This window comes from Fukomys damarensis, unplaced genomic scaffold (genome assembly GCF_012274545.1).
Source record: "Fukomys damarensis isolate Sample0158 unplaced genomic scaffold, DMR_v1.0_HiC HiC_scaffold_18, whole genome shotgun sequence".
NCBI lineage: Eukaryota > Metazoa > Chordata > Mammalia > Rodentia > Bathyergidae > Fukomys > Fukomys damarensis.
Window position 1 is genome coordinate 50,717,193 of NW_022900930.1, and position 13,072 is coordinate 50,730,264.

The 13,072-nt window shown below is 47.4% G+C and overlaps 1 protein-coding gene across 1 annotated transcript in view; it reads right to left on the minus strand.

The window, feature by feature from the left end:
* Positions 1–408: 408 nt before the first annotated feature.
* Positions 409–13,072, minus strand: part of Agpat5 (1-acylglycerol-3-phosphate O-acyltransferase 5) — a 24,127-nt gene continuing 11,463 nt past the window's right edge. The window contains exons 4-6 of the mRNA XM_033765539.1: positions 10,639–10,720; positions 558–760; positions 409–471 (exon numbers count right to left, since the gene is read on the minus strand). Of these exons, the coding sequence (XP_033621430.1) occupies positions 448–471; positions 558–760; positions 10,639–10,720 (309 nt within the window). The 3' untranslated portion in view covers positions 409–447. The remainder of the gene's footprint in view (positions 472–557; positions 761–10,638; positions 10,721–13,072) is intronic.

Sequence of the window (13,072 nt, forward strand, 5' to 3'; positions counted from 1 at the left end):
CAAAAAAAAAAAAAAGAAAATGAGGATAAAAAAATGTAAAAAGCCAAAACAAACCCAAAAGCAAAAAACAAAGCAGGGAGGAGATGCTAGCGTTCAGCCTGCTCAGGTCCGCCCTCCGAAGAAAGAGGTCTTTGGTTCTATTTTCCTAAATGATTCTTCTCATTTGAAATTTTTTCTTTCAACTATATCACAGGTAGCTCTAGGTCCTAAAAACTTAGCACCAATTTGAAAAAGTCACACTTTCTTGTCGTCAGCGCTAAACTTCACAAATATCCATGAAAATGCATGTAGAGATCAGCACTGCCGTGGGTGCACACCCCACACTGCAGCCGACCCCCGCCTTGAGCTGTGCAGACCCCACATCTGTGTGTGAGAGGCCGGGCAGAAGCCCCCACGGGATCTGCACGGCAGCCGAGGAACAGCACAGTTGGCAGGACTAGTGAAATGTCAGCTGTGACAGGACACGGACATCTGGAAAACAGATTAAGGAAATGAAGGAAGGCACACTGACCTATCTTTGTAGATGCACAGACACGCTCATCAAAGCCAAGACTGACCTGTGTCATAACACAATTTGCTTTAGCACACGCAGACACGAACTCACCAGTCATGCTTATAGTTTCCGTCTGCTGTCCTTGGTCTTCCCCTTCGTAAACCACTGTGACATCATAAATGGCATCTATGTAGTTCTTCATGGAGTCAAAAGCAACGTAAGTTGCCTTTATCCGTGGTGTCAGCACGTATTTCAATACTGGAAGGCCTGGAAGAGACACATATTCCACACGACTGGTAATGGGAATATGTTAGGTTCTCCATCTGAACTGTTCCTCTGTCTCACAAACGAAAACACTCAATGGCTCAACCTCAAACACGCAGCTTTCTAAAGTACTCGGCTTTTCCGGCACGAGTCGATGGCCACGTCTCACATGTTGAACACCTGCACGCACGCACAGCCCTGGGAGGCCACCACCTGCCACAGCCGTCCGCTCCATCATCACGACACAGGCTGTGGAAGGGGGGCAGCCTCCTGCCCACGATCATGCAGGATGTGCCAGAGAGCAGAGGTCACGATTTCTGACTCCTGGTCTGTATCTCTGTGTATGTGTGTGCACGTGTTTGTGTGTGCATGTGCTGTACTGGGGACAGAACCCAGGGCCTTGCACATGTTACACAAGCGCTCTATCATGAAGCCGTACCTCAGCCCTTTTTATTTTATGCAGAGACATGATCGTGCTAAGCTGCCTGGGCTGGGCTTCAGATTGTAACCCTCCTGCCTCAGCCTCCCAGAGTGCTGGGATTACAGGCGTCATCACTGCAGCTAGTTCCATTTCTTTAACTCTGTTCCTGTTCTATTCAAACTGAGACTAAGGAGGGACTATCTTGCAAATGGCCCCACTGTGCCCAGCATCTGAAGTAAGAACGATGTGATCCATGCACTGAGAAATACTGATCTGGTATTTTTAAGATTATCTGAAGAATACAGTTTCTCAATGTGTGTGGAAACACAAACTAGACCAGCACACGACCACGGGGTTCCAGTCTCCAGAGGTGCGCGCATCACCCCCTGTCCGGCTGCAGATGCTGCCGCTGCTGGGGGTGCCCTCACCCGACGGCAGCGCCCCGCTCCCGTCTCCACCTGCGCTCGTTCCCGACACGGCAGTGAGAGGCTCTGTTCACTCAGCACCGTGGCTTCGGGGTGCACCTGCGCTCCTGCACTTGGCGGCTCTGTCCCTCCGCGCAGTGGCCGCGTTCACCTGATCACAAGGAGTTATTTGGGTGGCTCCCACCCTGGGCTCCCACAGTAACGCACTCTGCACTCGCACAAAGCGCGTGTGAATAAAAACACGACAGGATCCCAGGCCTCCCGGGGACATCCAGTGTGCTCTGTGAAGCTTCCTCACCCAAGAAAATTCTGTGGTTGCACACAGCACCTCCCTGCGGCTCTCCAGGCCTCTCCTCCTGGGAAGAGGTCGCTCCGCGCCCCTCCCCTCCCTGCTGTCGCTGTGCCTGCCGGGGACGTCCAGCAGCAGCCTCACCGGGACAGAAGCGCAGACTGGTGAGAACCTGCCCCTCGGGGGAAAGCAGCTGCCCACGGAGGCGCAGCCACGGCCTGACGGACAGGCCCACCACGAAGGAGCCTGACAGTGCAGACTGGCGTGGGAAAGACAACGATGCCCACAGTCACACAGCTGACCCGGGTCCCCAGGGCAGAGCATTTGATTTACTGGCAACACGGAACAAAAACCAGAGAAGTTTAGCACACTGCGAAACACCAGCTTTCCAAGTCCACAGTCCCCTGAGCCAGGTGCGGGGCTCGGGACCACAACGAACACTCCAGGGTCAGCTGGCAACAGGCAGAGATACAGCCTCACTCAAATAAAGAAAAAAGAACTACAGTGAGGTCTGGAAAACTCAGCCTGCTAAAGGGCAAGAAAGAGCCATGGACAATGTGGACATGAAGCTAAAACCACCTTCCAGTGAGAAACACGGGGCAGCTGAGTACGCTGTGTTCTCTGGGCCAACTCTCTTCGGCTCACCACGCTGCATACTCTGCACAGAAGGGAACAGGACAGAGGAGGGCGCCGAGGCCGCACTCACTACCGACAGACAGCGGCCCCGAAGCGCCTGCCTGGGGGACACAGAGCGGTCAGGCCAGACAGACGCCGCCGTGACTTCCCGCTCCTATGGGACTCAGCACTCGCTGCCCTGATACCTTAGTCACCTTACAAAGGCAACCTGGAACAGTACCAGAGACCGACCCGGATCTCCGTGGGGAGAAGCCAGAGGGCAAGGTGCTGCGGCCGACTTCCAGCCCAGGTCCACCAGGGGCCACCCCAGTGCAGGCCCTGACCCAGGCGGGACGGTGCGAGCCCCACAGGGCCCCTCCGGCAGGTATGCGGCGTCCCCTCTGGTGCCCACCCTCCTTTCCACCTCCATCCAGCCCTCTGACCAGGTCTTCAGGGCCACTGACGCCTGTGGTAGGTGTAACAGATCTGCAGTGGTACTGGGCTTCAGGAACACGATACACAGAGTCATCAGGCAGGAAACAGGCGTGATTTACACAGAAAATGTCACGCTCTAATACAGAACTTGGCCCACAATGGACTCATGCACACCCCACTTCCTCAAAGTAACTGAGCTCAGAGAAGAAAAATAAAATAACACAGCCAACAGGACCTTAAAGTCGGGCGTGGTGGTGCAAGCCTATAATCCCAGCACCAGGGAGACTGAGGCAGGAGGATCTCTGTGAGTTCGAGACCAGCCTGGGCTACATAATGAGTTCCAGGTCAGTCTCAACTACATATTTCAAACAACAAAAAGAAACAACAGGACCATAAATATCTAACTCAGTACTTTTTCCTATTCTATACTTAGAAAAAAGCAAGGCACTATTTGAAAACTATAAACAAGTAGGTCAGAAATTAATGAGGCAGCACAGCACACACCTGTAATCCCAGCACTCAGAAGGCTGAGGCAGGAAGACCACTGCAAGTTCAGGACCAGCCTGGGCTACACGGTATGAGACCCTATCTCAAAAACCAACAAAAAAATGTTATGAAGCAATAAAAAACAACTACAGAATAGGGATGAGTGTTTTAAATGAGATACAAAATACTTTCATACTGAAGACGCTTCAGGTCACTCAAGAGATCACTGCTGGATGCTGTGGGAGAAAGGGGCTCTGGGAAGAGGTGGGGGGTGCATGGCACCCCGCGCATGCTGCAGGGCTGAGCGTGGGAGGGCCGAGGCTAGAGAGCGGTCTGCACAGCTCAGGTTTCAGTGGATGTTCAGGCCCTGGGGTCACAGAAAGGGAGGAGCTGCACCAGGACAGAGACGTGTGTGTGAAGAGAGAAAAAGAGGCCAGCGATGCGTGGAGGCTGACTGCTGTGGGGCTCGTGTCCGAGGAGGCACAGATCAGGCGGTGCCCTGTGTAGCAGGACAGCTGGGAGAAGAGCAGGGGCACGCGTGTGTGCACACCTACACGGGGTGTTTGTGTGTGTGTGTGTGTGTGGAGGAGACCGCCAGTCACACCAAGTGCGAGGCGGCTAGGTAACCGAACATTCCAGAAGCGGTGGAAACGTGGTCTCTGAAATGGCAGGGATCAAGGAACTCGGCGCGGGCTATGCGCAGTGCTTGCCCTGCCAACTCCATACTCTGTGTTCCATTTCCTTGCTGAGGGCAGCAGACGCATGAACCAACTGACCGACCTGACTGTGGGTAAAGCCAGTGCCTGCGAGAGAAGGTGCCTTGAGGGTCAGCTCTCCTGGGAGAAATAATGCACCTGGCCAGCAGCACCGGACCCAAGAAAACCCCCATTACAAGAAGAGCCAACAAATGATATCTCAGAAAATAAGGAAGAAGCTTGCTGAAGAGACAACCTACAGAATGGGAAAAATGCTTTGCCACCTATTCCTCATACAGAGGACTAGTATCTGGAATATACAAAAAGGGTCAAAAAAAATGAAGACTCCACAGAAGAAAGGACCCAACCAAAAACATGGGTAACTAGAATGAATATAGATACTTCTCAAAACTACAAATGGGCAGTAAATACACAAAAAAGCATTGGCATCTCTGGCCTTTAGAGAAAGGCGAATTAAAAGAAGGAAGGGCCAGGGATTTGGCTCAGTGGTTCTGCCTCCTGCCTCACAAGCGCAAAGGCCTGAGTTCAATCCCTGCTACAAAAACAAAAAAAAAGACAACATGGAGATCCCATCTCCCTCTAGAAAGAATGGTCATCACCAAGAAATCAAATAATAATAAATGCCGGTAAGGCTGCAGGGAAAAGGGAGCCTTCTACATTTCTAGTGGGAATGCAATCAAGTACAACCATTACGGAAGCCAGTATGGAAATTCTTCGTGACAACAACAAACAAACAAACAAACTAGAAATGCCATTTGAACCAGCTATTCCCCTTCTAGGTCTCTTCCCAAAACAGTTAAAGATAAAAACAAAACAAAAACAAAAAGATCCTGTATCAGTGACCCCTGTACACCATATTCACAGCAGCACAACTCATCAGAGCTGAACGTGGAAGCAGCCTGTGTGGCCATCAGCAGATGCGTGGATAAAGAAAGTGTGCTGTCTGTCCGCAGTGGAGCACTGCTGTGCCACTGAGGAGGAGAAACGAGACAATTTACCTTGAATCCATGAAGTTAAGTGAAATAAATCAAACAAGCTTAAAAATCATAAAGCTTCTTTTACATGAGAAAAAAATTATAAGTAAAGAGAAAAGTAAAAGACATACAGTAAGAAATATCAATATAGATCCTTTGTAAATGAGAAGGGGACCAAGATATGGAAGGGAGTGAAAAGGGAACGAAGGCGTTACACACACGTACCAATTCTCCAGGAGGGATGTGACCACTGAGTACCGCACGCCGTGGGGCAGCCAGCACCTTGATTTTACCCAGTGAGGCCTTTCAGGCATATAAAAAATACAACTTGAAAAAACAAATGGAATGGCAAGAATCAGCAGAGATAAATTTTGGAATTACCTGAATAGACAGGATAACTGGAATCATGGCAGTGATTCAAAGTGTAAAAGAACAGAATACGAAAAGGCAAGAATTACAGACTCAGGGAACATCAAATACCTTTTTGTTACTATGAAGCATGAAGTACTAATGTAGAATGGGATAAGCAAAAAAAAAAATAGCGCTAACATAAGGCAAAAGCCAAAGAGAACGCTCAAAGGAGAGGAGACATTTACCTTTCTGTAAAAAGCCACACTCCATGTTCACATCTACAGCAAAGTTAAAACTGTTACCTGATTATGAAGAGAATCATACATAATGCTCAGAATTACGAGAAAGTAACACACACGACAACCGGTGGGAATGGGGGTCGCGGGGAGTCCGAGAGGTGTGCATCTGGATCTGGAGTGTGGACAGTCAAACAGGAGGAAGGGAAGGGCCGGAACTGCACCGGGGGCCAGCACCGAGTGCAGGACAGCGCTCAGCAAGGTCCTGGGCAGGTTCCTGTTTGAGAACTGGACTAGATGTAATCCTGGGGTGCCGGAGCTTGTTTCGACGCCCCCAAGGCCTCGTGAGGAGGTGGGCTTTCTTTTTCTGGGGGGCTGAATCTGGAGTGTGTGGTGCTGGGGTTAAGGGCATGTGACTCCTGAACCACTCCAGGGAGTGCCTGTCTGGCTGCCCTGATCCCCCGGTGCTCCACATGGGATAAAAAGGCAGAAAGACGCCTGTTGGCCTCTCTTGTTGCTTTTGCTGCTTCTGCTGCCAGGAACTGTTCCCCTCTGCCACCCTGCCGTGGAGCCAGCTGGTGAAGGACTGAAACCTCTACGAACTGAGCTAAATAAACCTTTCCCCTTTCACTTTAGGTGTGGGGTATTCTGTCTCATCAATGAGAAAAGTGACTAACACGGGTCAGGAGAGGAGTTTTGGTGAAGTAAACAAAGGAGATTCTAGAAGCCACACGCAGAGGTGGGGGGGTGGAATCAAAAGCCGGAATCTGCTGTAGTTGCTACATCTCAGAAAAACACTTCTCTCCAAAGATAGGGAGCAAAAAAGTCCAAGATAATATGTTGCAATAAAAAGGCACATTGAACGCACTGTTGTCAGAGGCACAACTTTTTGAAGGCAAAGATAGCCTGAATGTAAAAGTGAAGATAAGCTGTGAAAAATATGAGGTAGTCAGAAACAAAAGTCAAAGAATTCCTAATCACAGGGCACTGGCTCCACCGACATCAGGCAGCGGGCAGCAAGGATGCGGGACGAGCGCACTCCGCCGCTGAAGGACACGGCAGGCTACGGGGCCTCGCAGAGAGAGGTGGGCAGAAGAGCACAGCCCAGCCTCAGAGCCCGGGACAGGGGCAGGGGCAGGGGCAGGCGGGAGCTGCGGAGGCCACAGGGTGCGTTCAGGGACCAGGAGGATGCAAGGCAAAGCCACTTCTGGGACGGATTCAGCACGGTGACAGCGGAGCGTTACATGGGCACAGGACCCCAACACAGCACCCCGGTGATTCCCTGCAGCCTCCAGAGAGGACCGTGCACTGGCTGGTGCCGGGATCTTGCACACTGAGGCCTTTCAGACATATCAATGCCCAAACTGTGAAAGAATAAATATGTGCTACTCTCCTGTCACTGCCCGAAATAAGAGGGGAGGTTTATTCAGCTCATGGGTTCCTCGGCTTCAGTCTATGAGTGGCAGGCCTGGTGGAGGTCAGCTGACCACCCCAGGAGCTGGGGGGGGATAAGAAATACCGGTCACAACCCCACTGACCGCCTCTCCCCACCAGGCCACACCCACTGGCAGCACACCCAGCTGTGAACCCATCCATCCGCGCCCTGACCAAATCACCTCAGGAGCCTACAGCTGAACCCGAGGCTTTGGGGGACACTTCAGATCTGCACTGTAACCTTTGCACATATTGACAGCTGATGCACAGAGATCAGTTTGTGTTGTGTGAAGCCACCAAATTTGTGATCATTTCCAACAGTAGCCACAGGAAACAGATCATCTTGTGGGAGATCAGTATCCCACCAAGGAATGGGCAATGATTCTCCTTTTATATACTTGTTACAGTGACCTTCAAAAACTGGCTTCAAAGTACTCATTGAATCTGTGCTTACTGAGGGAGAATGAGCATTTTTTATCCAGAAGCAAAGGTCTTTCATGTTTCCTGAATTTCTTAGTCAAGCTGTTTTCCCATTTCTCTAGTTTGACTTTTTCTTACTAGTTTTGTATAGAAATTTAAGGCCATATATGGCCAAAATATCATTAGCATATTGAAACAAATTATGAGCACATTAAATATGCTAATGTGGGACAGATTCCTTACCAACCACTTGAAAACAAAACCTCAAGGGAAACACATTCAGCCACTCCACAGGCAATGCCAAGTGCCTACAGCCCCAGGGCCCGGCTGTGTCCGGAGCTCAATGAAGCCTGGGCGTAAAACTAAGGTTTTACCAGTCAGGATCGGGCCCACCAGTCTGGCTGAAGCACAAAGTCTGTTCCCAGCACCCTGCTGCCCCTGAGGGTGCCTCTGAACCACCAGGCCCCAGCCCATAGTTCCCGACTCGGGAGGGCCAGGGGTGCCCAGCAGGTCAGTCCTGGGGCTCCAGGCCAGGCAGCACTCTGAGAATCACTGACTGAAAATTTCAAAGGGGAGGGTCGGGAACTGACAAGAGAGCAGTGGAAGTCAGTGTGGAATGAACAGTCAAGACTTCTTGTTGGGTTAGAATCTAGCAGTAGGCCAAGCAGAGACAGCCTCCAAGGCGCAGCAAAGCTCTGGGGGTGGACGAGCACTGGGCTGGCAACGCGGGCCCGGGACACCTGCTGACCCTTGGCTGGAGGGCGGGTGCTGCCCTCGCAGAGCTGAGGGCCCAGCATATGGCCATCAGGAAGGGGCTGGGTAAAGGGCAGCTCGGGAGGCGGAACAGCTGCAGTGTGGGCACTGAAGAGCAGGTGATCTACAAGGCGATCGCATGGATGGCCTGAAATCTGAAAGCAGATGTCTTCTCACGCCCTACCTTCATGCCTGTTCTTTTCAATAAATGACTAGCATAGACGAATAAAAAATTCTGGTGTGGAAACAGAAGGTTTGAAGACAGTCTTCTGATGTGTCCCTTTCCAATTTTAAGTGCTGAACTATTTTCAATCCCTGATTGGGCATTTTGTAAGTTGACAGATACCTATCAACACAGAACAGCAATAATGGAGGCTCAGAAACCTAAGAGGTTCACAGCCAAGGGGATTCAGGAAAGGGAGTGGTCACTCCCTGACAGGTGTGCTGGATTTCATGGAATTCTACTTGGTCTCCTAACAAAACAAACCCTCTGAGCCATAAATGGAGAAAGAAAGATCTTTTTATCTATCATAATACTTCATTTCACTTATGCAACACTATTATATGACATGATACTATTATACGTATGTATTATGTGGGAGTTCTTTACCAAGTGGTTTGTCGTTTTTTTAAATTACAGATGCTGTATAAGCCATTACAAAAATGAAAATTAAGCACCCTTTCATACTAGAGAGATAGTTAGATACAACCTCGGCTAATTTATATAGAAATGTAATTATTTTTTAAAGAAATGACTAACGTTTACTTTCAAGCAAGAAGGAAATAATAGAGATGAGAATGTGATCTTCCAAGTGAATAAAATAGATTTTCATGGGCCGGAGATTTAGCTCAGCGGTTCGGTGGCCTGCCTTGCAAGCGCAAGGACCAGAGTTCAATCCCCAGTAAAAAAAAAAAAAAAAAAAAAAGAAGATTTTAACATTTTTTTCACACTGTAACACAAGACAGATTTTAAGTAATAGTCCTGACACTGAGTCAAAATATTTTGTGGGTAGTTAAGTTGTTTTAGGCAAAATACATTTAGAAAATAGCAATAACCAGGGCCTTGAAATACTGAGGATAACGTGTATACCCCATCACACCTCTTCCTCCTGAACAGCTGCAGAAGGTACTGCCTTACACGTATAAACAAGTACCAAACTCTTAAAAACTAAATTTAAAAAGGCTGAAGGGCCAGGGATTTAGCTCAGTGGTTTGGTGGCTTGCCTTGCAAGCACAAGAACCTGAGTTCAATCGCCGGTACCAAAAAAAATAAAATAAAAAGGCCGATTTTGGCTTGTCTGTTTCTCAATTTTTTTTTGTAATTAGAAAAAAATAAAAGCACCTTGGGAGCAAAATACTGATAATTTTACATATCACAGATTGACAAGCACAAGTTGTTCAGACTAACTGAAGACACAAGTTATACTGTCTTTATTATTTTTAATTAACCTCAGTTGTGATTTAAGGGGAATGAAAACAGGAGCATATTTTCTAGATATGCCCTTCTCAGACCAATTGACTTTGTTACTCTACAGTAACAAGAAATGTCTAAAAAATAATAGCAATCAATTATCATTTTTAATATGGCATACATCTTCGAGTTGGTAAAGCAAATGCCATATTTGAGGAAATATATTTACTATAAAAGTGAATTTTACAAAAGAAATCAGAACCCCTTCAAAGCTAAAACATACTAAGTCCGCTGTTCTCCACAATTAAAGATTACCCGTTCTATTACACAAATCTACTACACTTCTACAAATAACCAGAGGTTTGCCTAGCCGTAAGATACAATGTCCATGGGCTGATTTTGTCTCAGCATATTTAGAATTAACAAATCCATCTGTCGTGTTATGATGGAGCTGCAAGAGACAAAGCTTCTGGAAAGCAGGGCTAAGTTCTGCGGACCTCGCTAAGTTCCCAACCAGGCCAGGCCCTGGTTCTCCGCCTCGATCAATCTCACCAGGTGGCAAAGCAACATTTGCAACATCCGGCACCTGTAGCCAGACAGGTAATCCGAGTCTGGGTGTCAAGGTGAGCAGCTGAACCCACACAGGAGAAAAGTGACACCTACTCAATCACACAACCTGAGGTTTTAATGGAACCCACGGCACGCAATAATACATATCATACCAAGCGCCTGAAATGGTCTCCCAGATGTTTGTAATGACAAGCACACGAATCAAGAAGAAACCGCATTTCTTAGGAGTTAACACATTCAGTCTTTAAATTCTTCTAGAACATAAATTTCTATTTCAGGAAAAAACAACTAAAAAGATCGGTAGCTTTAAGTTATTTTTTCAAACACAGTGAAATACTGACTTACCCCGCTGAGCAGCAAATGCCTGACTAGCGGAAAGGACTTTTGGGGTATACCTTGTTCCCTCTGGAAAAATCACGAGATACATCTGTGGGACATAAAGAAAACCCAGTTTGTTTTTGGTATGAGCTTAGTTGCGGTTATTGCTCTAAACGGATCGATGTTGGCCCTGTAATGCTGAGACGGTATTTCCTAGAATGGGAGAAACATGTGCGATCTTCATTTCAAGCAGAGCAAACAAAATGTAAAGCTTCATTAACACGGGCTATGTGCAAAATGCGCCCACGTAGTCCCATAAGTGAGAACCTAGAGACATCTCTAATATGCTAATAGTCATCAGTGAAAATTCGGTCATGAAATGCTTACCAATAATTAATAAAACAGCGTTTTCTTTTTTCCTGTCTAGGTGATACTGGAGCCTGACCCAGGGCACTCTACCAGCGGCCTGCACTCCGTCCATGTCATTTTCACTTCGAGACAAGGCCTCACAAAATCACCCAGGTAGCCTTGAACTTGTGATCTTCCTGCCTCAGCCTCCCAAGCAGCTGAGATTTACAGGAATGGGTCAGCTGGCCCAGTCTGCACTACACGTTTCATTAGCACATACGTGTCGTACGCAGTAACAGGACTCCGTACCTTCGCACGGTACACACAGTTCCCCCATCACACCCGCCCACTCTCCAACCAGGCACTCTAAAGTGATGCCCCTCTAAAGACTCTGCCCTCAGCTACCAAGACCAAAAGTCCACCTCACCTAAGAAACGGGTACAGAAAGATTTTAATTTCTGCACACAAAGGGTAGTGAGTGCTCTCATTTCCAGTCCCACGGGCTCCTCTCTTGTGGGGCTCCCCTAACGCACTTAAATGACTTATGAGCAGCTTCACGTGTTACACAAATTGAAACGACACAGTATTTCTAAATAAAGAGTGACAAGCCACAGATCTGCTAAATCATCACTTAGTCTACACTTTTATACTTTCCTGCTTGAGAAAGGAAAAGCAAAACACTAAAACCATAGAGCTACTAAATACTAAATGGAGACCTGAGTTGTTTTTAAAAACTGTGCTAGTACTTAAACTGACAGCCAAAGGACGAGAAGAGCTCCCTAACCCGTGACCTCTGATGATCAAACGACTGCTTTCAGGAAGCTATCTACGTAAGAACCGAATTTGCTGAGTGAATTTATGAGTAAACACATCCAAAGCTTAATTCTGAAAAACCGGCATGCTACACATTGGTATTTCTACACTTCGCATTTTCAGCTTCCCCACAAATACATAAGCTCTTTACAAAACTCTCTTATTTGCCTAACTTCAGAATTTGAAAGGTTGTGTTAAATCTTTATATTTAATAATGATTGACCTGTTAAAGGTGGAAAAACTAGTAAAACTGAGAAAAAAATTAAAAATCCAACTTACTAACTAGGAGGAAAATAGGAAGAATATTAAAGTTAGTTCTCAAACCATTCATTCATTTTCGTGAGACTATATTATGGATCAGTAAAGTTTACCTGCAAAGCCATGGAAGCAACTGTTGATGCCCGTAGCTTTTAGCTAATCACTTCCAATGACTCCCTATTTAAATGGTTAGTAACTCATGTGCCACCATTTTCTGTGCTTTAATGTTTAATCGACAAGAATGAACCGTCTGTCCCAGGGCTCATTCGAAAGCTGCTCTCTCAGGCCCTCTGTGTAAGACGACACAGCAGACCGGTGCTTCCCTTCAGTCTTTGCAGACAAGTGAGGAAAAACACATTAGACAAATGAATAAAAACACGCAGATTATGATGCTGTGCCTGTGAAGAAAAGAACGGCTGTTATGAAGGAGAATTAGCAAGTCCGAACCCGGAATGGGCGACTGGACCACGAGCTCAGGGGCCGGAAAGGCGTCGGTTCAGGAAAGCCGCCTCCCCTCAGCAACTCCGCTCCTGGCTGTGCTGGGAAAATCTGACAAGAAAAATGAAAGGCATCTAGATTTAGAAAGGGCAAATAAAACTGTTATTTACACACAAATGACATGACCGTGTACATAGGAAATCCTAAAGGATATTTCAAAAGAAGTCACTAGATGCTAAGCTTAGCAATGTTACAGAATAAAAGGTCACTACACAAAAAATCAATTATACGTATCACAAAATTAAAACCCATCTATCATAACATTACAAAATACGAAATTCTTGTGGATAAGTCTGGCAGATGTATAAGCCTGTACAGTAGAAGGCTATAAAACACCGAGAGAAATTAAAGGACCTAGTTAATTACACAGTAAAATACGGTTTGGCAAACAAAGTCTGGGACCAACACGGAGGAACGGCATTTACGGCCCTTGCTGCGCGGAGGAGGGGACCTTGCGAGGAAGCCCAGTTCACCAAGTACAGAACTAGAGACAGAGTAGAGAACGCTGCTCAGATTGCGGCCTGGGCGCTGGCTTCAAAACCTG